Source organism: Scaptodrosophila lebanonensis, unplaced genomic scaffold, assembly GCF_003285725.1.
Source record: "Scaptodrosophila lebanonensis strain 11010-0011.00,11010-0021.00 unplaced genomic scaffold, SlebRS2 tig00000024-arrow-pilon, whole genome shotgun sequence".
NCBI lineage: Eukaryota > Metazoa > Arthropoda > Insecta > Diptera > Drosophilidae > Scaptodrosophila > Scaptodrosophila lebanonensis.
Window position 1 is genome coordinate 23,478,487 of NW_022060538.1, and position 24,020 is coordinate 23,502,506.

Below are 24,020 nucleotides of genomic sequence, written 5' to 3' on the forward strand. Positions count from 1 at the left end.
AAACAAGCCGAATAAAAAAGCCTCTGCTGTACAGATTACACTTATGGCTATAATGAACATTGAATAACAACCGACACTAAGCTTACAAACAATAATACTAAACTCTTCGATTAAACACATTTTCACCTTGTTTATGTCATTTATGGCTTTTAAGTTAACATATCACGATGTAAATTTAGGTGAGGATAGATAATCGGGTGTTACTGGACGCAAAAGCATAAACACATGCACATATTAAATTTGAAGATTGTAGAACTCATATAATTTATAAATGATGAAAGCATACTTTTAACCAAAAGCCTATTTCGGGGGACTTGGAGATAACATGATAATTCCGGAACTTAGAAAAACCTGCATACTAAGTTTGGTAAACCTACCTCTTATACTCCGTTATATACAAGTACATCCATTATGGGGTCTATGACGTCTGAGTATTGCAACAACTGCACGATTTAAAAAAAATCCTTTTACCCTCCTTTTTACAATATGCTTACATCGTCTCCAAGTATACTACACTGAATCGAAATGATTCAACACATTAACAACTTTATATTAAACTATGCTGCAAAAACACAAAAAAGGAAATTTGCATATTTATCCTCTTTTTCGTTATTTCGCATCTAAGTACGTTTAGTATAACATTCGCATTTTTCAAAGCCTACTATGAGCTAGAAGCCCCCCACAACACACACTACAATAGCCAAACGAGCAAAATCATTTGGCTTCTGCCACTGAATTTTTCACGTACTGTCGTTTTCTCTCTATTGCCAACAATTTATTATATGAGCGTATGTGTGCAGGCGTGTGCTTAACAGCATCGTTAACAAAGTTATTTTGTCTTTTATAACTCTCAAATGTGTTATGCTCTCACATATTTCATTTATTCTTATGTGACATACATAGTCTGTAAACACAAGATGTACATTTTATATCGTGTTCACGATTCGGTTTTCCACACGTGTTGGAATTCGTGCCATATACGCATTTTCTATGTGTGCCTAGAATAGGAAAACCGCCTATGCTTGTCATTCTGTTGCCAGAATTTGTGGCGAAAGGTGATCAAAACTGCAGCTAAGGGAAACCTCAGATATACACTCAGACTCCACATAGTTTTTCAACTGCTTTTCTTTTATTTCCTCAGACACGCACAATTACCGTTTGTCAGCGCCTTTTATTGATTATACTACACGCATAAGTACGTACATATACGTACTGCAGATATCAGTTACAAGTACAATTATCAGGACAATGCCACGTAGGAAGTGCCTAGGCTGCGCAATAATTAATTAAATTACAATTTCACAAAGCCAGGCAAGAGATTGGCACTTGGCTTGCCAGTAATTTCAAAGAAGTTTTAATAAAAATTATATACAGAACAGAATTGTGAGCGCGTATCTTGGGTGCAATTTGAAGGCTAGCACATGAAATTTTATACGCCACGCATGCGCAACAACAACACCACAAAGGACGCTCACAACTCGCACAACTTAACACATTGCACAATGCGAACAATGGATCGATTTTAAAATAAAAGGCAAGAAGCGTTCTCCTTCTTTTGTGCCTCGAAATGGGCCACTCGCGTGTTCATTGTGCACCCCGCCACCGCCGCCGCCACCCGTAGTCCATCACAATGGATCATATTGAATGCGAATGCGTACATAATGCCAACAAAATGAAGTTATGTGTAATGAATACATATACAATACATAAGTTTATATATTCAAGTGATTTGCGTTCATTTTATTGTGCGCTGCCGTTTCAGTTGAAATGGAAAAGCAAGATCGGGCGCGGAGAACACAGAAGCTTTACTTTAATGGGTTGGAGCAGGAAGCACACTTAATTCCAGGAAATTTAATCTTTAAGTACTGAATTAAGTGTTACGCCCAGCCAATGTGTACAAGCTTATAAATGGTAAAAAGACTTCAAGTTTATACGTTTTGAAATGGGTTTTATGTTGCTAATTTAGGTTAAACAAAATAGAGAAAGCTCGGAAAAGAACGATATTAACTACAGCTAGTCTTCCACTCGTACCTCAAGGTAGTCATCTAGGTCCATTGTTATTCACTCTTTTTATGAACGACCTTTCTTCTATCCTGTTACAGTCTCACAAACTGATGTATGCTGATGATGTGAAGCTCATTCTTTCATATAACAATCCTCTCTTCCACACTCGTTTGCAGGATGATCTGAACTGCATGCAGAGATGATGCTTAGTTAACCAATTGTACTTTAACTGCTCTAAATCTAACTTTATGTCCTTTTATCGGACCAGACCTCATCTTGTCAACTATACGATTGACAATGAATTATTGCAACGTATTTCTACTGTCGAAGATCTTGGAGTTCTGGTTGATTCTAAATTGAACTTCAATCTTCACATTTCTTGTATCATAAGCAAGGCTAAGGGCGTTCTTGGATTCGTTAAACGTTGGTCCAAAGAATTTGATGATCCCTATACCACTAAAATACTTTGCAGTTCACTGGTACGGCCTATTCTAGAATACTGCTCATGCGTTTGGTGTCGTTTGCCACCTTACTCGAGCAGACTTTTACTTATTAATCTTCCGTCATTGGCTAATCGGAGGACCGTCCTTGGAGCTGTATTTCTCCACAACTGATTGCCGGTAGTGTTGATTCTCCTTGCCTATTAGGTCGTCTTAATTTCTCAGTTCCAGAACGACAAGAAACTATCTTCCTTTTTTTCACTTTTTTCTTTTTCGAAAATTAGCTTTTAAGTATTTCTAAGCTTCTTCTCTCTTTTAAGTTTTTCTTTTTTATCGGTAGATCTATTGACGCCTCTGACCACACTTGGCTGTGAGACGGGGCACAGCTAGCCGAAGGGCAAATAATATTCCCCCACCGGGTCGGAGGCGTTTATTAGATATTATTGTAATTTGATTTGATTTCTCCTTCTAAGGCTTTTCTAGCTTATAAGATGCTTTTTATAATTTTTATATATTTCCTATGTCGACAGTCAATGTTTTTTGACATAAATAAAAAAATAAATACGAATCATATGTATTTCCAAAGCATATATCAAGTTTCTCATATAGCAGATGTTTATTGCCCTGGCTTTTGAAAATAATTCATAAACTTGACAACTTTTAAACTGGGTTACAAGTATTTTAAAAAAAAAATAACAAATATTTCCGTTTGACTTAATCTAAGAATGTTTTTTTTGCCAACATATCTACGATTTAAAAACAAAAAACACGCTCACCACTGTCGCAATATCAATATGCATATAATAGAAAACGATAATTTTTAATTTCCTACACACTTTTCCCCTCCGATGAGCCTTATGACACAATAAGTGCTCGAGCACATGCACATAATTCAAAATGCCACCAAAACATATTCTTCGTTTACAATTGGAGTCGAGGGGAGCGCCTGTCGACATTTGCGCAAAAGCATTTCAAGCAAAAAATCACACTTTCACATTGTCTGTGTGTGTACCTTCCCACAAAATCGAGCAATTTTTGGGGTCGCTACGGTCGTTCACTTGCCGGTCAAAGAGGAGATGTCAAAACCGCAACCGAAACTCAGTCAAGGGACAGGGTGCGTAGACTACCGCACTGGCTCGATTATTGCCAATAAACGACGTCGGCTCTCCCCAAAATTCAACCCACAACTTTGGCGTTGCTTGTGCGGAAGTGTAATAATCATAACGCCCCCTTTTCTGGACAAGCCGCGGGCGCTAAGCACTTTGTTATATTTACAAATGAAGTGAAGTGTGTGCAGATAGCGAGAAAGAAATACTCTGATGTTTTTATCGCATCACAACAAGAACGAAGCTGTTAGAGATGACCTCATCGTAATAATATGTGACATACAAGTACTTTGGCAATCATTTTAATACATTAATAATTGCTATGGATCTTTATTGTAGAAAAACAATTGTCGCTATGCTATTGGTCAATATTTTATTTAAGTGAATACATTCTTAAGAACTATGAAACATCTGTTTTTTTGTATTGCTCTTTTTACGGTATATTGATGTTTTAGTGATTTGTTGTTCCTGAAATTCAATGCATGTCAACCATGGATTTATATCCAACACAGTACTTTATAAAAAAAAAGTTTTTAATTGATGAAATTGATCCAAGATTATTTCCATCGTGCATACATACCCCAAATCCATTAACAATATTATTATGTATATTTGTTAAGTTTACAAAACTCGTGACAAAATTTCTTAAATATGGATCATCTCTAATTACTGTTAGCACCAGCACATGCCAAAAACCATCAGCAATATAATAATGGGGTACGCAGGTTTCTTCTTCGCCTACCGATGACTGTCGAATGCCTTCTTTGGAATGTCTGTGGGTGACATTTTAAACACCAAGCACAAATTTTGTTTTCTAGCATTCAACCCCTCATGCCGATAATCTTGTTAAATTGTTGATGGAGAGCTGCCAGGTGTTGCGATTGGCAATTAATTTTAACCACAATATCCGTAAATACTTATGTACTTTCTACTACAATGCTCGAATACGATGCCGCCGGCTGCTCCCAAATTAAACATGCATTTTAATTCAATTTGGTAAGGCACGCTCAAATGATTTGCCATGTAACACAATTCGAAATTTCAGTTCACATTTTCAACTCGTTCGCTGTGAATTTCAATCCCCTCGAATCCCGCGCCCAAATCATGCAAGCGTACACAAATTTCACAAAGGACAACTGAAGGACCAGTTTGGTTTGCCCGGCTTTTGTGTGCTTGTTTATGATTTCCAAGGATAAATGTCAGTCCGAATGGCAAAGGAAATGGGGGTGCAAATCGTTTTGGGAAACAGCAACAAAAAAATACCCGATACATAGCATTCAGTCAACACTCGCCCAGTTACTATACAGTCTCTGTAACGGATGCATTTAATTTATTATTAGAATTATTTATTAATGGGAGGGGCTACTGAGCGGTGAAACCACAAAGCATGAGGGTGGAAGTGATAAAAAACAGTTATTGTTAAGTTTATTAGAGCAAGGCTAAACTTATTGAAGGGGTAAATCATGCCATAAAAATGTGTCCAACTTTCACGGACCAACAGAATAAAAATACTAAAAAAAAAAACAAGAGAAAATGATCAAAAACATTCAAAACGCATAATTCACGCATCAAAACATCCCGCAAAGAGAAAATGCGGCTACACATTTGAAATAAATTTCAGACAAAAGTTACCAAACACTGTGACCAACAGACACAATCTTCCTCAATAATCAAATGCTTTTCAAACTTTCAAAGGACAGAAGGCAAGAACAGAAACAAAATTGTATTTCAATTTAAAACAGAAATATGTTTTTGTGACGTTAAGCCGACGGCATTAGGATTAGATGCAGTCGCACAGTCATTGGACAATAGAACCACCGACACTTTATGTGTGACACGTGCTTCGATAGCATTTCTCGCTTTTTAATAAGTTTCGAATTTAAACAATCCGTTTAAAAAATTTGACATATGAAAATGTTGTTACCCATTGTTAGGCCTCGTCTGTCAGTTGCACACAGAAATGACTTCAAATTAAATTAATCGCTGGTCCTGGAATCTGCCATCATTTGGTTGCATCCCAATCCTTCCTCCATTAAACCATGTCACCTTCAACTTTATCATGATACGCAGAAGCCGAAAAACTTTATTCCTTTCGGCTACACTGCCAAGACATATTTATGCAAATTTTTGTGATTACGTTGTCGGTATTGAGCCTTATTGTTCCGAGTGTGTGCAAAGTTATGTTCCAAGTGAATTTAATTAAATTAAATATTCACCACACGCTTCAGTGTTTAGTTCTTCTTCATGCACGCTACCGCCTAAGCACCTCAAGTTAAGCGCTTTTAATTAATACGAGTATGTGTAATTTGGTTGATTTTTACACGTGTGCAGAGTCGATTTTTTAACTGGCGTGGTTGCATTCAAATATTTCTGGTAACCGCAACTACAAATGACTATTATTTATAAAGCGAAAAAGACAACAATGTAGATTTTAAGTTATGTGTAATAAATATTATATAGCATAACTTACGTGATGAAATAATCATACCAAACATCTAACGAAGCCTTAATCAACTAATTTCTAGATATAAGTAGTAAATAGCTTAGGAAATCATTTATTATACCATGTACCTACATTTGTTTTTATTGTAGAAAAATTTGCAAAGTCTATAGAAAACGAATATACTTGCCCAGCGTACCCGGATTGCTTTGCTGTGATGCTATTATAAATGTATTTATACATGGAAACCAATCCACTTAAATGTATTGTTTGGTACAACATTTTATCAGTAAACATGAGATATTACGAATTTTGATTTATCCTGTTTAAGGTCGTGATATCGAACACGTTTCTACAGTGTGTCTTCTTCACAATGTGTGTCAAATAATAACCAGTTTCGATATACAATTTGAACATGAGTATAAACATACACACAGAAAATAGATAGACAGATTTTGGTTGTTATTATATGAATTCAAATGTGCAAAATTAAAAACCAGTACGGTCAATACGAATAATTGTCGTCATCGTAAGAATTTCAGGAAAAAAATCATCAAAATAGTTTTTAAGAAAACCATCGAATTTCACACAATTATTTAAATCTTTTTAACAGTTAATCTGTGTTTAATCTGGTTCAATACCTTTTAATTGGGATATTGACCATTTACGGATGATCAAAACCTAAGTATTTACTTGCGTATTAGTGTAGATTCCTAGCGCTATGCCTTGGTTTTTTTGCCATAATAGTGTTAGAAGAAAGACAAATATTTATATAGCTGGCTTTAGTGTTTCTTAGCCACGATTAATGCACCTAAATGTGGCAAATACTTCAGCTTCTTAGCTTCAACTAAAGAACAATAAATAAAATCCCGAAATAGCCAAGACGACGTAAAGCTTAGCAATTACGAGCATTTGTATAACTACAAAGGCATTTTTGTTTATTTGGCATAAAAATATACCTATTTTAAATACAAATTACAAAGCACGCCCCGCTGCATGCAAACAGAAGAGAGTGCCAAGCGGAGAGAAAGCAGAACCACAAAAAATCATAGAGGAGGCACACCAGGTAAAAATTCATCCGTTTTTTATGTACCATGCAAAGAAAGCAAGCAACATCTACAAAGGGAGAAGTCAAGAGGCGTCGAAGAAGCCGAAAGCGAATGCCTAGCAATAGAGCGAGTGACGCTTGAAGGGCAACGGGTGGTAGTGGTTTCAAAATGGCGGTAACAACTCACGCCGTGCGTGTTTTTAGTGCGAATATAATTGTAAGTTCTACAGGGAACACAAAGCTTTTTCCTCTATGCCCTTGCTGCTGCCTGTCTGTAGCAAAGCAACTCCCAAAGGCAACAATCGCTCAAGGAACAATGAGAAAATTTGCACCTCTGCAGTTGTTTGGCGCCTTTTGTTGTACAATTTGCGCAATGTGTGTGGTAAAAATTGTAATTAAATTGCAGTTAAATCGCTTGTAATTACAGTGTGCCGCCAAAATCAACAGCACGGTAAAATGTATAAACAACAATCAACACAAATAGCACAACAACAGTTTCACAACTGCAAAATCCTTAAGAGTTTAAAAGGACAGGCGAGTGCGAGGGTGCAGCATTTTCGCAGGCCGTGCAGTCAAGTGGAACACTTTTGGTCTGGTCTTACAATTGAGGCAGAGCAATTCAGGCTTGAAAGGTACACAAGGCATGAATTGTATCTAAAGCAAATGTTCTTAACCCCTCAAGAGCACAGGTTCCCTTTACTTTAGAGGTCCGTCTGCCCTCAAGTGTTTCTCATTATATGTTTGCCATTTCAAGAGATCCATCTAAAAACATTCTCATGCATGTCCTCAGGCAGCATTTTATTCCAGCACATAAATACAAATCAAAATCAACATTAAAATGATAAATGCGGCCACTTCTCTAAGTTGTTAGATAGACAAATTATTTATCATACAAAGGTGTGTGCCCGACAGAAACCGCTGAAGAGCGGGCCACTCTGCATTGTTGTCAATATGTACAATTCGTTAAACATGCAAGCATCCGTAGGTATTTTTATAAATCGTACAATTATGGATCAGCGATAAGTATCTATTAGTTTCGAGTAGCTGCTACTCCACAACTTATTGCTGGGACAATCCAAGTAACCCTTCAGTCCATATGTCAACACAACGTACTGGCGACGTGGCTCAAAGATTTATATTCCCTATACGGCTGGTTGTCTCTCACAGCGCCAACTGCTGCATCTGCTGTTGCATCACCTTGGATATTTAATTTGGTTATTGTATTCATTGACACAAAAGCCAAACAGCAAGTCACCTGCTGTGCGCGTTTTTTGATTCCTTGCCAACTGCTTGTGCTGTTGGCATCCGAAAAACAATGGACCGCTACGCCCCAAACTGCTATCGACTCGAGATTCGACCAGGGCTTGGCTAAGCCGACAATATGTTTTAATCGAGTTTATGAATAATATTACAAAGCATTTTAAGTTAGCAGGTCAGGCAACAATTGCAGCGTATACGTACATGAACGTCAACAAAGGATAATAAGCGTATCCACTTGATGGTTGCCAGGAGGGCGGTGTGTGACAACCAAAGAGTGCCAAACGCGGTCAAATACAAATAAACAATAGAGTGGAAGTGGGAGGGGGTGCAGTGTGGAGAGGTGTAATATGGGCAAATGCTGAAAATCCTTTGCCCGTAATCAAGCGTAAAATAGTACAATATATCTATAACAATGGCAAACGCACGGCTGAGGTCGTTATGAAAGTGGGAAGTAAGGTTGGGAGAGCCGATTGTGGCAATTGTTTGACAGGCGAGACAAAAGGATTTGCAGCACACGCAGGTTAATGAGTATTACCAGCGACTGAGTGTCTATGTGTGTAAGAGTAAGGCTGCGCACACACGTCGATTGTAATACGTCGAGTATAGGATTCAGCTGCTTTTGTTGTTGTTGCTGCTTCCGCATCGCAAACATGCAAAACAGATAACAATAAAAAGAAACTACCGTAAAGAGCAAGTGGGATCACTCGAAGAAATAGGCAATTAGTCTCTTAAGTTAAAAAACATTCTTTGTTTTTTATTTTAACTTTCTCAAAGATCGAAGTCTTTTAAATCCACATATCATGATCATCCATACCCGTTATTAAAATATCCCACTTTCATCTCTTTTAAATATTTAACATTTGTTCCCCATTACAATTTTAGTAAATAAGCTAGTTGGGGTCCACATTAGAAATTCCTAATATTTACTAGAATTTGACTCATTTAATTTATATTTTTAATACTGTGAAAACTCCCGTAATAGACACCTTTATTTCCGGGCACCCGTCTTAGACGGACACTTTTTCTAGAACATTCGTTTGGGAGTACTTTTAAGAGCAAGTTTGTTTGTTTGGTTTTTTTTGCACGTCAAAATAATAGTAGTACTTGGAAAAATATATTTATTTCCTGACACCCGTCTTAGACGGACACTTTTTCTAGAACATTCGTTTGGGACTACTTTTAAGAGCAAGTTTGTTTGTTTGTTATTTTTTGCACGTCAAAATAATAGTAGTACTTGGAAAAATATTGCAAAAAAAATTAAATGTGTTGTTGTTTACCTCAAGGAAGGTTAGTTAGGGATCAATATTAAAGTTCGTTTTTCTGCTGTGACTGATTGAGAAGTCATACAGCTTTATTTCATGGCAAAAAATTGTTAAAATTAAGTTATATCCTGTAAAGTTATAACGGTGTACCTAAATATGTATATGTATGTATTCTATAAAAAAAAAGCTTTAATGCCATATCACTACATTTATATGCCAAAGCTAATTTTACCCATTGGTGCTTTTTAATTTAAACAAATTAATATAGATAGGATTCCAGTAACACTACATCTACATTTTCGTTTTTTTGAGTGTATTTATAATACAAGTATGAGAGTAGGTTGCTATAGCAGCATAAATATATCAATAGGTTGCAAGCAATTGCAAATTTCCCTTTATTCACTTTGCCATTTCCAATCCTTTTAAAATGTCTTGTGGTGCACATGATATTGTTGCTGTTTTTGAGTTTAATAGCGCAATCATAAATTAAAATGCGGGTAGCACACAGCTTTTTGATTTACCCCCATCCGCTACTGCTCTCGACGCTAATTGAAGACCGATAATGACGATAGCGCTGGAAAGTATGCTAACCATTCGCAAAGAAAAATATATTGGACACTGTCCAAGTGCACACCCACGCCTACTCGCATTACGCCCTTTCCTTTTACATTTCCACATTTCCGCAAACGGAGTGCAAATATTTAACAGCCAACGACGGGCCGCATTTCAAAATGTGGTATAGAATAGAAAAAATATATAAAATATACTTGCGAGCCTCTCTCTTTCTCCGCTACGTCATTCATTGCTAGAGAAATACAGCCGCAGCATCAGCTTAATGCTAAATTAATTCCAATTACCACATTAGGGCCAGTGCCATTGCAAGTCCAAGCTGGCAAGTGGACAAGCATACTCAAGCGCAATCCATAACCAACTCAGCCAATTCTACTTTTCCCACCCATGACATTTAACATTTTTATGCGTTAATTTAGCTGCGCTAATGCGCGGACCTGCACTCGACAAAAGCTCTGCTGCATACGCTGACCCGGTCTTTTCCTGATGGCACTCCCCTTTGCTTCCCACTTTCCCATTTGCGCTGGTCTTGCGTTGGCTGCGCTGGAGTTCCATTGCCTTTTATGCGCCTTTTATTACATAAATTTTGTTATAGGTATATATATTTTTTATTTTTTAGATTTCTTTCCATAGCCCGCACTTTGTTGGCTTTTCGAGCGTCCGCACGATTGTTCGTTTGCCCTCCGCCAGTGTCGCTAATTAATAATTAATTAAGTTTAAAAATTTTAAAAGTCGAGTGGAGGAATGCTGGCAAGTAAAATAAAACTTTGACTTGGGAAGAATTCCAACTTTCTTTCTTTATTTGTGCTCTCGGCTGCCAGCATTTGCGCAAAAATATTTAGCAGAACTTTCTTTACACAACTTTTGCGTAAACTTTGGCACAATGTGTCGTCCTCTTTGGACAGGCAACGCCTTTAGGAGCCGACAGCGGAGCAGCATGGAGTAAAAGTTTTTACTGTCGCATTTCTCATGCAGAACTCAGGCAATAAAATGCAGATATAGCAATGTTACCATAGGCTTTATGTATAATATATGTAGATATTCCCACATACATACATATGTGTATATACATACATACTCGGTAAGGGAGGAACAAAGGCATTTTTTTTTTGCCTGCAATGTCCAGACAGCGTCCCTTCATATTAAAAGCTCTGCATTAGACAAAACACACGTGTGCATGCTTCAGACTGCTAAAGAGGAGGTTTACAAAGAGAGTGGCGGGGATTTAGGGGAGAGTACAAAAATGTATAAAAACTGCACCCTACTCAAGTTTAAACTGTGTACTTTCTATGCATAAACGAAAACCGCAAAAAAATGTTTAATTGGTGTGTACGTGGCGTGTAAAGTGACCCCGTCTGTTCCTTGTACTCATACCCCTGCTTCTCTTCTTCTTATCCGCCTTCTGTGGCCACTCTTACAACTCTACTGTCTACTCAATTGAGTTTCAAAGTTGCAATTAGAGAAGCTTCAATGCGCGGCTGCCAAGCGGTCGCCATCGCCAGCGATTGGCCCATTGGCTGAGAGGGCTGAGTGAATCATGTCCTCTTCATAAAAACAATGTTGAAAGGAAACAAGTCGCAGACCATTAAATTTAAAAGCGATTTTTATGCTCGACTCATTAAGGCAGACCATTGCAGAATAGAAAACATTAAGTCAACCGTGTTAGTAATTATTCTTGTTAATAAACACAACAATATGCCTTCAAATTCGGCCTATCCTGAAGATTTTAAAAATTGATTTGGGCACTACTAAGATCATACAGAGTTCTTCCTGTAATAAAGCAACTTTAAGCAGCAAAGAAGTTCGCAGATACCTGGATAAATGTGAAATATTTGTGAGAAAAGAAATGTTACCTGACATAAAGATGAAATAAGTAATAAATTATCTGCAGTAGTTAGGGAAAATTCATCCATGAATTAAGTAAAGGGGTATAGTATGTACATAATATATGTACATATATATATATATATATATATATATATTATATATATATATAGCTTGGCCATCAAATGAACCATAGTCATGCTACCGCGATCTTCAAAAAATTTTCAAGTGCCTATGGACGAAGCGCTCAATGGCGTACATAACCACATCCATGACGATGAAGGCAATAGCGGCAATGACGACGGCAACGAAGCTTTTTTACCCAACATTTAATTAAGAAATAATTGAATAGGTTGATCGAAGTGGTTTTTTAGCATTCGCACACACCTGCTATGCTTGGTCTACCCCTGACTCTTTCCCAGCTATAAGTCTAAGCGAGATTAGCTTTGTAAATAACCGACGACATATGTACAAGTTGAATGGCGCGGAAAAATCAATTGCAGCGTGAAAAGGCGACAGCGATTTTTTAATGAAGAAGTCACAGTCAAAATACAAGTACAAATCAAAGCTTTCGTTTCAAAAGCCAAAACAATGAGGTGAAATGCAAAATGGCACGCAAAACAAGAATGGAATGCTAAAGCCGGGCGGACCAAACCCTTAAATACCCTGTACCCAATCCCACCAAATTAGTATAAATAACTTAAAATTTTATGTCCTCAATAAAATGAATAAATTAATTTTATTATGCCAAATATGCTTATGTAATCCATTCTTAGTTTTAATTGACTTCGGGATTGCTACTCTGTCAGCCCATACATGTGTATGCTATGTTTACAATAAAGAATTGAGCCAAAGCAGCATAAACAACAGCTGCTAGCAAAGATTAGACAGAGATTACATTTATGGCTGTACAATTTTTTAAATTTCACCTATCACGACACAACTTCATATACGGACACATAAGCACTAACATAAGGTACAGGGTATGCAAATTTACGTTTGACTTCAACGTTAAATAAACATGCATCAGGGCTTGGAAGGAGAAGTCTCGAACGTTTTGCGCATTGAGCCGAACGCTTATAATTGCAGTTGCAATTTTAGCAAACCATTGTTGATTGGGAGCTGAATTAAAAATATGAACACTACCTTCTCTGTACATGATGTGTTATTCGAATGTATCATTTTGCTTATCCTTTTAATCATAAAGAAATTTCTAATAAATATAACTAAAGTTCAACCTTAAGTTTTAGTATCAAAAGGAATCCCTAATACTTGCAGCCAAAACTGTTAATTAACGGCATCGCCAGAACGTGGTACCTTTAGGTTCCAGGGTATAAAAAAAGAGAGGCATAAATTTATTTGTTGGTTATGGAAATCTAATTTCATAACAGAAAATATATACTTTTTAAAGAGATTTGAAAATTATTCAACATATTGCCAAGGTACTATCGAAAGTTTTTTCGGTTCATGCAATTTTTTAGAAGTTCAGTATTTCCGTTGTCTAGCTATGAACGCTTTGCTTTACTAACTGAAGGTTGGAGCGTAGGAAACACATGCCTCCGCGATATGCCCAGGTGCAGGCATCGCTACCCTGAGAATTGTTGTCGGCACAGCTCTCAATTTTCGTATGCGTCTCATCATTGTGATCGACAGTGCCGCTTCCTCCGGCCAACTGCTCGTGTACCTTGTGGACATCGAATCCCTTGTTGGCATCAAAAAATCCAAACTGCTCGAAGACACACTTTAGATAGCAACGCGTGGTCTCATCGTCGGGATATTTCCATTGCTTATACTTGTCCACAGCATCGACATTAGCGTTTACCTGCTCGGCACACAGATTGCGATACCTAATTAGATCGTCATGAGTCTTCACCACATAGGCAGCTTCGTGTTCGTGATGGAGACTCGCAGCATGATGATGTTCGTGATTAGCTTTTACCTGCGGCAACAAATAAACCACATACAAGTAGACTGATTCCTCACGTTAACTCCATGCCCAAAGATTTACCAAAACAAAGACAACGAACGGTAGGAAGAAAACAAATTTTTCCATTGCGGCGAGTACAAATACGCAAGTAGAACTAAACTGCACTTTTTGCTGCCCTACACATTTGTATATGCTTTTATAGTCACCGCCTTAACTTACAGACAACTGAACAACTGGTTATCTTTAAATTCACCTTCTAGGTCGCTCTAAGAGATTACAGCTTGTTCGTCTAGTTTATAGAAAGTGTTATCAATGCCGCTGAGCTGAGCAGTACCCAACAATGGCACTAGATGTTAGGGCCCTGAGCAGTAAACAAGTCTAAACTCCGAATGATTGTGTCTTGTCCGCTACTTACTAATCGGGCCCTAAACGGTAAACAATCTAAACTTCGAATAATTGTGTCTTGTACGCTACTTACTAATCGGTACTTTTAACTTGAAAATATATTTAAACCTCCTACACAAATATGTATATAAAATTGTACATTTATTGGTGTTGCCTAAAACTGAACGTAAATATTCTAGAAATATTCATTTTTCAATAGACAACATTAATTTAGGTTTGGCAGCTCTCTACTGAGATGAATATATACTCGTATATATATGTAAATTTTTGATTGCTAAGTTTATATTTTTAAATTGAGACGTTTTTTCAAATTTTTGAAGCGCCATCTAGTTATAAGCTTTCACAAACATTGCAAAACAGTTTCATACATTTCTACTTTTGTAAGCATGCTATGCCGCCAGTTCATTTCTAATACATACATACTTGCTTACATTTTTTCTTTGTCTTATAGATACAACCTCAAAAAATTAACTGACGAAAATACACCGTCCTTACTTGAAGTAACCACACTACACATACCTTCAATATGCTAAGTGGACAAAAATTAGAGAAAAGGGAGATCAAAAGTTAGAAAGATTTATATATATTTTCTTTTGTTAGCATATGACATTCAGATATTTTTCATACTCCTACAATTTGTAGAATAAATGTGTACTAAATAATCTTACTAGAATTGAGAAATCTTTTATGGTTAGCGTGTAGCTTTGAAAATGATCAAGTAATGATCCCAATTGCCTCCTAACATAAATTTAACTGTAATATGCCGAAGAGAAAAAGAAAAGTAGTCCATTTAAATGGAGGAAAGGGAAAGTGAAAGTTTCAGCAAAGAAAATGATGCGGATTGCTAAAACAGCAAGCAGCCATATAATATCCCCCATAATATCTATTTATCATCTCTCCGCTGGCAATGATGAGTGGAGTGTTTACATCGTGGCATCAAGGCAAGCAGTTCCGAAATCTTGTAATAAAAGTGAAACATGCTAAGTTGATTCGTTACGACTTGTAGATCGGAAGAGAGAACCAAAAATAAACACTATCCTTTACTGTAGATATATATGTGGATCATATGTACATATATATCTTCCGAACAATCCTTTGTATAGTTTTTTGTTACCATCATCAACGAATTGTACATTAAACAATAAAATCCTCATCGAAGTGCAAAAGTTCCTTTACAAGATCGATAAGCACCAAACACAATAATAATACACAAAGAAAGCGGCGAATCTACGCCACCGAGGCAACGGCACGAAAAGCGAGCCCCGAACACCGTTTGTCTCATGGTAAAAATGGAAGGTATAAAAAGGTTTGCATTCCCAGCAACCAGCTTCAATTTCAATAAGAAACGCGCGTGCGCAACCGTCGCCTTTGTCAGTCGTCCGTCAGCAGCTACAGCTTAAGCTTGAAGCCGCAACTTCAGCGTCTTTCCGTGTTTTAAATTATTTCAGCGGTTTTAAAAAATGTTTTCCGTTACTGCTTAAGTGCGCGCAAATTGTCGAAAGTGTGTATTTCGTTTAGTTTCGTGTTTGTTGGCGTTATTTTAGCTTAGGACAAGTATAACTGAGCCACAAACATACATACATATGTACGTATACATTGTATTATAATTTATAGCAACTTGTTTTCAAAGTCATTACGTGACGCGAACGCCGCATTACAAATTGTGCATTTTAAATCAAGCTAAGGCTACCATCAAGTTCCCAAGTGCAACACTGAGCTCAACGTTTTATGTGCAATTTTTGGGCTTTTCTTGAGCCTCTACTGCACTTCGCATACAAAACTCGCATGTCCGCAGCCCACTTTTGTGCAGACGACATGCAAAAAACAAAGGTAAATAATGATAATTGATTCCATGATGCATCTACGACTACATCAGTTGCCCACATTCCCTATCATTCGCTTTTGGCCACACTTTCAGTTTTTAAGTGTCTGGCAGTGAGTTTAATAAGCCATAAGGCCATTAGAAATAAACCATTATTGATGTTGATTTTCGAGTGGTAAAGAGCGCGAGTCTTAAACATAGCACTGGACTGAACTGAATAACTGACTCACCGACTTGATAGCACATACTATAGGCAAAACTTGCACTGCAGGCTAATTCAAGAAACGATTGTATGGTATTTTTTAGACTAGACACACCTTAAATATCATTCACATTCCTCATGTCATAAAAATCGAGCCGATGATTATGACCATATCGTTGCTTACTTTAAAAATTAAGATAAAATTAAAAATTATTCTTTAGATTCTTTAACATAACTATGTCCAAAATTGTAGATTGCGGTTCTTCGCCTAATGGAAATTCAAAGAAATTCCGAAATTTTTCAATAATATTAGAGGAATTGATTCAAAGTGTTCAATTTAGCACTATCCGATGTTCTATATTTTTATACTCTGTACATAAAATGTACAAGAGTATATTAGGTTTGCGGAAGCTGAAAATCTAACAGGCAGAAGGAAACGTGGCAGACCCCACAAAGTATATATATTCTTGATCAGCATGACGACACGAGTCGATCTAGCCCTGTCTGTCCGTCGTTCCGTATGAACACCTGGATCTCAGAGACTATAAGAGGTAGAGACACCAAACTTTGCACAAAGATGCGTTATGTGTGTACGCTGTGCAAGTTTGTTTTATTTTTTTAATTTTACCCCCCACTTCCCCCTATGGGGGGTTTCCCGATTTTCCATTCATATAATTCCCTATATCTCGGAGACTATAAGACCTACGGACACCCTATTTTAGTCCCACATGCCTTATGTGAATACGCAGAAAATGTGTATTTTGGAATTTTTCTTCCTCCCCCCTCTCCCATGCAAATCTCGATTTTCTCGAACTCCCGTAATTCTTAGATATATGTGCAATTATACACCCTTTGCGTGAGTTCGAATATCAAAAGAGATAAAATCGATCAAAAGAATTTTTTTTAATTCTCTTACTTTTTTTAATTTATATAATTATTCTAAACATATGTACAGAGTATTTCAAAGTCGGGACACCAGACTTTAGCTTTTTTCTAGTTGTTTGTAGTTGTTTTTTGAGTAGTTCACATGTCGATAGGCTGTCCATAATCTCTCAAATGATATTTTTCAAAAGAACACAGTGTTTATACAGAAGAACAGGCGGACATCTTTATATCGATTCGTATTATAATTCGTATTACCTGTACATTATACATAGCATGGACTTTGCCATACCTGCTTCTACCTGTAACTCTATAGTATAACCCTTCTGGAACTAGAAAATATGACTTGGAATATGGGAACTTGGAAACAAGATACTATGGTTCGGAAAACATTTTGTTATTTTGAATGACTTGTTACATTAAAGTCGAAGCTCTTGCTCTAATTTCGATTCAAACGTGTTTGCGTCGTGTTTTTTGATATTTGCCACTTAATATGCCCCAATTTTAAGCAATGAAGTGCACTCATAGATGCCGTCGTCATGATTGAATTTTTTGTTAGTGGATTTGATTCATGTCACTGAGTTGCAGACAAGTCCCAGTTATAGTACTGTTGACGTCAACAACGTTAACAGCTGCTCAGCGAACGTACAAAATGCGAAAAGGAAAAGCGTTTAAAATTGATTTTATATTTTGATCGGTGCTCATAGTGTACTGTGTTCGTTTATTTCACTTTTGGGCAAACGAAAGTACAGAGAAATGCGCGTAGGTGGGATTGTTTTTGTGGCCACGGTCATGAAAAGGCATGGAAAGTCAAAGTGAAACGCATGGAAAGCAAAACAAATTGCATACAGACAGCAAACAGTGAGCAGTGCACCGTACCGTGCTCAACGAGCCCATCAGATCTAGGTGTAATCTGAATCTAAGCAATTAGAGTGCATGTCTGTAAAGATCAAGATCGACGAAAAACTCGGTCACAGACTGCGCTAGCACCGCCGCTGCACGCCCCGACGCATTTCCGTGCCAGCATGTAACGAACTTGTTTAACCGGACATGGCTATATACAGCTGGCCATTTAGTCTAGAATACCTATGCAAATTTTTAAGGGGCTGGCGATCACGAAAAGCAAAACAGGGTGTTCTAAATTTCATTGCCAAGCTACATGGGACCCAAGCGGAACGCCTCACGTTGCCCCATACTGACAGAGCCCATAGTAATCCAATTAAAGGAACAAGCTACATTTCAATTCAAAACTAATTATGTGTGGCGAATTCCAACAATCACTACATGTGTTTATTATATCTTTGAGTTGAACCTTTGGACGTTTGGCTGCAACAGCAGCTTTAGTATCCATAACGAATTCAATCGCGTTAGTTGATCTGACGTGCTACTTACATACATTTTGTATGTATGTACATAAGTATATACATATGTATTTTTGAAAGTCGTGCACGATTTTTGCGGACTATCGACAACGTGAAATGCTCTACCCTCTCTTAACAATATTCCCATTCAGCCTGTTTAATCCTTAAATGTTATATTATTGGGTAAAATATTTTATCATTCAAATAAGTATAAGTATGTATAAATGATAACATGACGTTTGATTGCTTCTGGGAAATGCATGTATGTATATGTGTACATATGTGCAATAAGTAGCTGTGAAGCGGGGACAATAAATGATTGCCAAATTTTAAAGGTGAGTGTGAGTGCACACTAGTTAGGCGGCCGGCACTAACAATTACAAATGCCTTACTTCCTTATACAAAAATCAGAATTTTGAATCGGAAAATTATATTTGCTGAAAATTGCCATCCAATTTAATATTTTGTAGTGATCCTACAAAACTCGGTGAAACCAACAATCAAAAAAGTGCTCCATAATAATTTTTTTATTAAAGTCGGCATATTAACCAATATGCGCGTTAGCCTAACGTATAAACCCGCTTCCTTATAGCATCCCAGCACCAGCAATTCTATTAGCCTCTAAACTTCCGTCAACGTTTGCCCAAACAATGGAACAATTCATTGATTGATCAGCAAGCGCGTGATCAATAAAAAGAGCATTGGTAATTGTACCAAAAGCGATAAATGTTCTTAATGACAGACAAGCAACAACAGCAGACAATGAAAGTGAAACGGTGACCAACCTTCAAGTTACTCTGGTATTTCATAAAACCTTTTCCCTAATTCTATTAACAGCAAACGTTTCTTTTGATGCTAATTTTGGCATTGAGTCTGAACGAGGCACCGACTGCGGACGCAAGGCGCTTGCGAAAAAAGCCGAAGGTTTACAATGCTCTAATAACCACTGATGACAATTTGACTTCAAGCCGTGCGTATCCTCTAATACAGCCCACAATTCACGAGGCAGGATATACGCCTTTTGGGCCCTACAATCCATACGCCTTTTACAGTCCGCCCTCAGTAAGGTTTGGCCAGCCCCTTGTTCCGGGTCTGACACCTAATGAGCGGGTAAGTTGAAGACGAAATGCAACCAATAGCCCTAATTATTCTATATATTTGTTTTGCTTACAGCTGCCTTATCCTATAACACAGGGAAAGGAATTTACACCGAGCTATGAAACTTTAGATCCCAACGATCCAAGTGAAGTGCCTCTCGGGCAGCGTCTACCCAGTGTCGATCCAAATAAGCGTCAGCCGGTTACTAGTTCTAATTCTGACATCAAGGACATAACCAAAGAACACCTGCCTTTGCAATTAAACCATCAGGGTCTGCCACCAATGCTCATACCAGTGTCTTCCCAATACTCTAACAACAACACTCCCATTCACTTGCCATCCTATCCGTACAGTCAATATCCCGTCATTTACGACAACACGGGATATCCTTACCGTCGGGAGCAATACTTGCCCCCTTTTGAGCAGTACCCGAGCCATGGTTATGTAAATTCAGCACAGACTAAGCCGCAACAGCAGGCACATCAATCAGATAAAAAGCAACACATACAATCAGAGATGCAGCCACTAGTGTCGTTACCCTTGGATAACTTTACCCAGATACCGAGCTTTGAAGATATTATAAATGGTTCGGAAAGCAAAAACAGCGCTGTACCTGACGTTCCTCCACCGCCGATACCTTCCGGTCCGAAACGTTTCAAGCCAATGGAAAAATAAAATAAATTAAATTAAACGTAGAATTCATTGTACTATATACGCACATATTTATTAGTATTTTCTTAAGCATTTCTAATGCATGTACAATGTCGTTCAACCACTTCTAGTATAGGAATCACCACAAATAGTAATACAAAATAAAACTCACGTACTTGCGGTTAATGAACTTTGTAAGCTCACCAATGGGGATTCCCTAGGGAGAATCGGGACAATCATCGATTTTATTTTCGTGGCTAAAGTCGCTGGGGAATAAAGTTATCTGTGCGAAAACAATCCTATAAATGCAGTCCCAAAATCGCACAAATGCACAGTTTGAATTTGTTCTGGCTTGCGAAATGAAGTATATATTTCTGCTGATTTTATGCAGCTATTTCATTGGTTCGTATTAGTCAGTATTAAAGATTATAAAGTCCTTGATCTGCATGCTGTTTAGTTTTATTCTTCACAGCTTACGGCAATACTACATACATCACTCATCCACCATTTGTGCGTAGTCGATATAGTCTACGGTGGCGTCAAAACAGTACAATCTCGCCATTGGAGACAACAGGACGTGCCGTAGAAATGGCAACCTCTTCTGAGCATTCAAAAATATTAGCCTCATCAACAGCTAATGGGGATTACGATTATTATGGAAACGGGGAAATGGACAATAATGTTCACAAATAGAATACACAAATATTTTAACTCATTTGAATAAAATCAATGAACATAGAATAGTTTTTTTTAAAGAATCAGTAAGCAACACAATGCAGAAATGGCAAGCAAATTTATTTTATCTCTCTTAAATAAAGTCATATAAATATAATAAAAACATTAATTTCAAAAATCGCGCACTCTGCTTATTAAAACAAGTTGGCATCACTTGCACCGTTTCCAATTCTAAAAATAAATAGTATGTAAGCACTGGCAGCCGAGCAGCTGCTTGCGAAAGCCGTAAATAAAAACTCGTATTGCAAATGAGTTTAGCAAAAAGGTACACGCAATGTATATTCAACTTTCGAAAAGTAGCAAGCTCGCTTCTCGCCAACAAAGGCAAATGGCAGTTGCTCGGTGCCGATGCGAAAGAAAGAGCTAACAGATGGATTGTCAGCGGGGAGCAGTGGTGAGTAAATTCGTAGTGTCCAATGACTAGATTGAGAAGCTTTGATTACGCGCAGTAGCAACATCTCAGTTCTGTACACGACAGCAACAAGAGTGGAGGCATCAACTGATAGTGGCCAACGCAGGTTTGTTAACACGCAACAAAAGTCCATAACATCAGCAAATACAACCACAGCGAAAAAGCGAAAAATGGTGGTAAGTGACAAATCTTTTTATTTCTTAAACCAAGAACTCGATCTCAGATAAGGCCCTGTACTAGGCACTATATAATGGATATTGCTTGTGTATACCTGGGACGCACATTTTCTTTATACACATACATAGATGCACTTGTAGCTCACAAACGTTTAATCTCAACAGTACTTATGTCTTGAGGGTCCATTCAGTTTTTTGTTTATTCCTATATGGACTTGCATACAAATATGCATATGTACTTGCTGCTTACTTAAGACAAAACTTTTTCCCTTCCCCACACAGGCAAAACTATCAGAACAAGAACGCACTGAAAAACTGCAACCACTTTTAGATGCTGGGTGGAGTCTCGTTAATGGTCGCGACGCCATCATTAAAGAATTCATTTTCAGTGACTTTAATCAGGCTTTTAGCTTTATGACTGGAGTGGCCCTATTGGCGGAGAAAATTAATCACCATCCAGAATGGTTCAATTGCTACAACAAGGTCCAAGTCACACTGTCTACCCACGACGTTGGCGGCTTAAGTAGCCAGGACATACGCATGGCTACATACTTTGATACGCATGCAAAATTGTTCAATTAAATTTAATACATAAGTATGCATATTATACATGCATATTTCTTTGTCCTATATTCATTGAAAAACTCAGACCAAAGTGGACTTACTTAATATATGGTAGTCTGCCTGACATACGCATGGCTACATACATACTTTATGAAAATTGTTCAACTAAGCATTGCCTCCCTCCCAATCACTGAATGTACATACATATATGTATGTATGTACATATGTATGTTATAAAACTAGGTACATGTGGATGTGTACATATGTATATGTGTGCATGCATATTTATTTGTCCTATATTCGTTGGAAATACTCACACCAAAGTGGACTTACTTAATATCTGGTAGTCTGCCTGAGCCAACACATCTGGCGAGGTCTCGTCCTTAATATAACCAAGCGCATTAAAAAATGTAATCGAATTTTCATTGTTTTTCAAGACTGTGAGCATTATTTTCTCCATTTGGAAGTGGCGAGCACAAGCCTCTAATGTTTGCATCATGAATTTTCCCAGACCCTTGCGTTGGCAAGGGGCCGATACCTGCATTTCGTAGCTACATAGCAAATATGTGTTGATTAATTAAATACGTAACGGTCGTCTGTCAAGTACATACCAGTAAAGAACACTATCCCCATCGTCTATGTCAAAGCGGAACATTGCATATGCCACAGGTTGTTTCTCTGCGTTTTGAGCAACCAAGTAACGAGCCCAGTTCTTGTTCAGCTCAGCTTGCTTGATCTTTGGTTGCCATCCCATTTTGAGTTGTTTGTAAAACGGCGCAACATTAATTTCAGCCAATTTAAATGCCCACTTAAGTGTTTTCGCATCCAGGTCATTTTTAGCGCGACAATACAGTTCAAACTCCTGGCCACAAGCTGCAGATTTGTAATTGCGATATGGTAAGTTTTCTAGTGGATTTTTCGCCCGTGCAGCAGCTTCGATGTGTTTTTGCTTAGCTGAAGCACTAATTTCTTCTCCATTAGTCATTTTTTAAGCAAATCGAGTTTTTATGAAGCATTTATAATTTACTATTCTGCAGGGCGTCAGTGACTGACAAAGCGCGAAATAAAGTGCTACCAAGCCTAATAAAAGAACTATCTAATGCGAATGTCTGGCGTGTAAGAAGAAGACTGCCGAATAAACCAGCTGAGTGACGCGTAAAAACAAAATTTTACTTGCATATTAATTTGAGCACACACCTATCCAACATTTTCATCAACTCAGACTCGGGCACCCCAGTACGTGTTTTGAAAGTCACTTCGTCACGTTATTTTTATTTGATTTTCGTCATTTTTTTTCAGTAAAAATGTTTAGGAAATCTAAAACGCAACAACCAGCGCCTCCCACAGCACCTGGTATAGAGGAAATTCTTGAAGACGTAGAAACCTTTAAAATTCCACAGGCCTATGTAACAGAGGCACGCACTGCCGAGTTGCAAAATGCACTACTCGCTGAGCCCGATAATCTTTCGCTTAAAATCTGGTGGCAGGTATTCGACGATTACGAACATAAAGTCAAAAAATTGGCCGCTATAAATGAAAAAATAGATGTGCAGAAAACGCAACTACAAAGTTGCAAACGTAAACTCGAAAACAACGCCGAAGGGCTTCGTGTTGCCCTACAAAAACAGCTTGAGTTAATTCAGGAAGGTCTACATTAGCTTAATGTGGTCATATGTTTAAAAATAAAAACTGAAAACACAGCGGTTGGTAATCGTTTTGCTGCGGAAGATATCCACCCACACTTATCGAATACTCCGCTAGCTTCTTCGCTCATCACTGTTCACTATTAAAGGTATCGATACTCATACACATTGCAGCCGTTTTGCAGGGT

The 24,020-nt window shown here is 37.7% G+C and overlaps 6 protein-coding genes across 7 annotated transcripts; 4 read left to right on the forward strand and 2 right to left on the reverse strand.

The window, feature by feature from the left end:
- Window positions 1-13,101: 13,101 nt before the first annotated feature.
- LOC115620696 (general odorant-binding protein 99b) lies at window positions 13,102-14,055 on the reverse strand. The gene is made up of 2 exons (XM_030514066.1): window positions 13,963-14,055; window positions 13,102-13,893 (listed from the first exon to the last, which is right to left on the reverse strand). Exons 1-2 carry the CDS (start codon window positions 14,005-14,007, stop codon window positions 13,456-13,458), a joined length of 483 nt encoding a protein of 160 aa, XP_030369926.1. The 5' UTR covers window positions 14,008-14,055; the 3' UTR covers window positions 13,102-13,455.
- A 1,781-nt stretch (window positions 14,056-15,836) lies between these two features.
- On the forward strand, window positions 15,837-20,492 carry LOC115621441. The gene is made up of 3 exons (XM_030515095.1): window positions 15,837-16,116; window positions 19,391-19,663; window positions 19,727-20,492. Exons 1-3 carry the CDS (start codon window positions 16,015-16,017, stop codon window positions 20,324-20,326), a joined length of 975 nt encoding a protein of 324 aa, XP_030370955.1. The 5' UTR covers window positions 15,837-16,014; the 3' UTR covers window positions 20,327-20,492.
- A 169-nt stretch (window positions 20,493-20,661) lies between these two features.
- LOC115621732 lies at window positions 20,662-20,995 on the forward strand. Its single transcript, XM_030515462.1, has 2 exons — window positions 20,662-20,691; window positions 20,750-20,995. The coding sequence occupies exons 1-2, from the start codon at window positions 20,662-20,664 to the stop codon at window positions 20,993-20,995; spliced, it is 276 nt and encodes a 91-aa protein (XP_030371322.1).
- Window positions 20,996-21,242: 247 nt separating this feature from the next.
- On the forward strand, window positions 21,243-22,340 carry LOC115620208 (pterin-4-alpha-carbinolamine dehydratase). 2 transcript variants are annotated; one of them, XM_030513345.1, is made up of 3 exons: window positions 21,243-21,431; window positions 21,490-21,625; window positions 21,908-22,340. In XM_030513345.1, exons 1-3 carry the CDS (start codon window positions 21,286-21,288, stop codon window positions 22,205-22,207), a joined length of 582 nt encoding a protein of 193 aa, XP_030369205.1. In that variant the 5' UTR covers window positions 21,243-21,285; the 3' UTR covers window positions 22,208-22,340. The 2 variants fall into 2 exon arrangements, with proteins under 2 accessions (XP_030369205.1, XP_030369204.1); XM_030513344.1 differs by having other exon boundaries at window positions 21,245-21,431; window positions 21,487-21,625.
- A 97-nt stretch (window positions 22,341-22,437) lies between these two features.
- On the reverse strand, window positions 22,438-23,236 carry LOC115620207 (N-alpha-acetyltransferase 40). Its single transcript, XM_030513342.1, has 2 exons — window positions 22,801-23,236; window positions 22,438-22,740 (listed from the first exon to the last, which is right to left on the reverse strand). Exons 1-2 carry the CDS (start codon window positions 23,172-23,174, stop codon window positions 22,503-22,505), a joined length of 612 nt encoding a protein of 203 aa, XP_030369202.1. The 5' UTR covers window positions 23,175-23,236; the 3' UTR covers window positions 22,438-22,502.
- Window positions 23,237-23,288: 52 nt separating this feature from the next.
- On the forward strand, window positions 23,289-23,889 carry LOC115620209. Its single transcript, XM_030513346.1, has 2 exons — window positions 23,289-23,425; window positions 23,489-23,889. The coding sequence occupies exon 2, from the start codon at window positions 23,494-23,496 to the stop codon at window positions 23,845-23,847; it is 354 nt and encodes a 117-aa protein (XP_030369206.1). The 5' UTR covers window positions 23,289-23,425; window positions 23,489-23,493; the 3' UTR covers window positions 23,848-23,889.
- The last annotated feature ends 131 nt before the right edge of the window (window positions 23,890-24,020 follow it).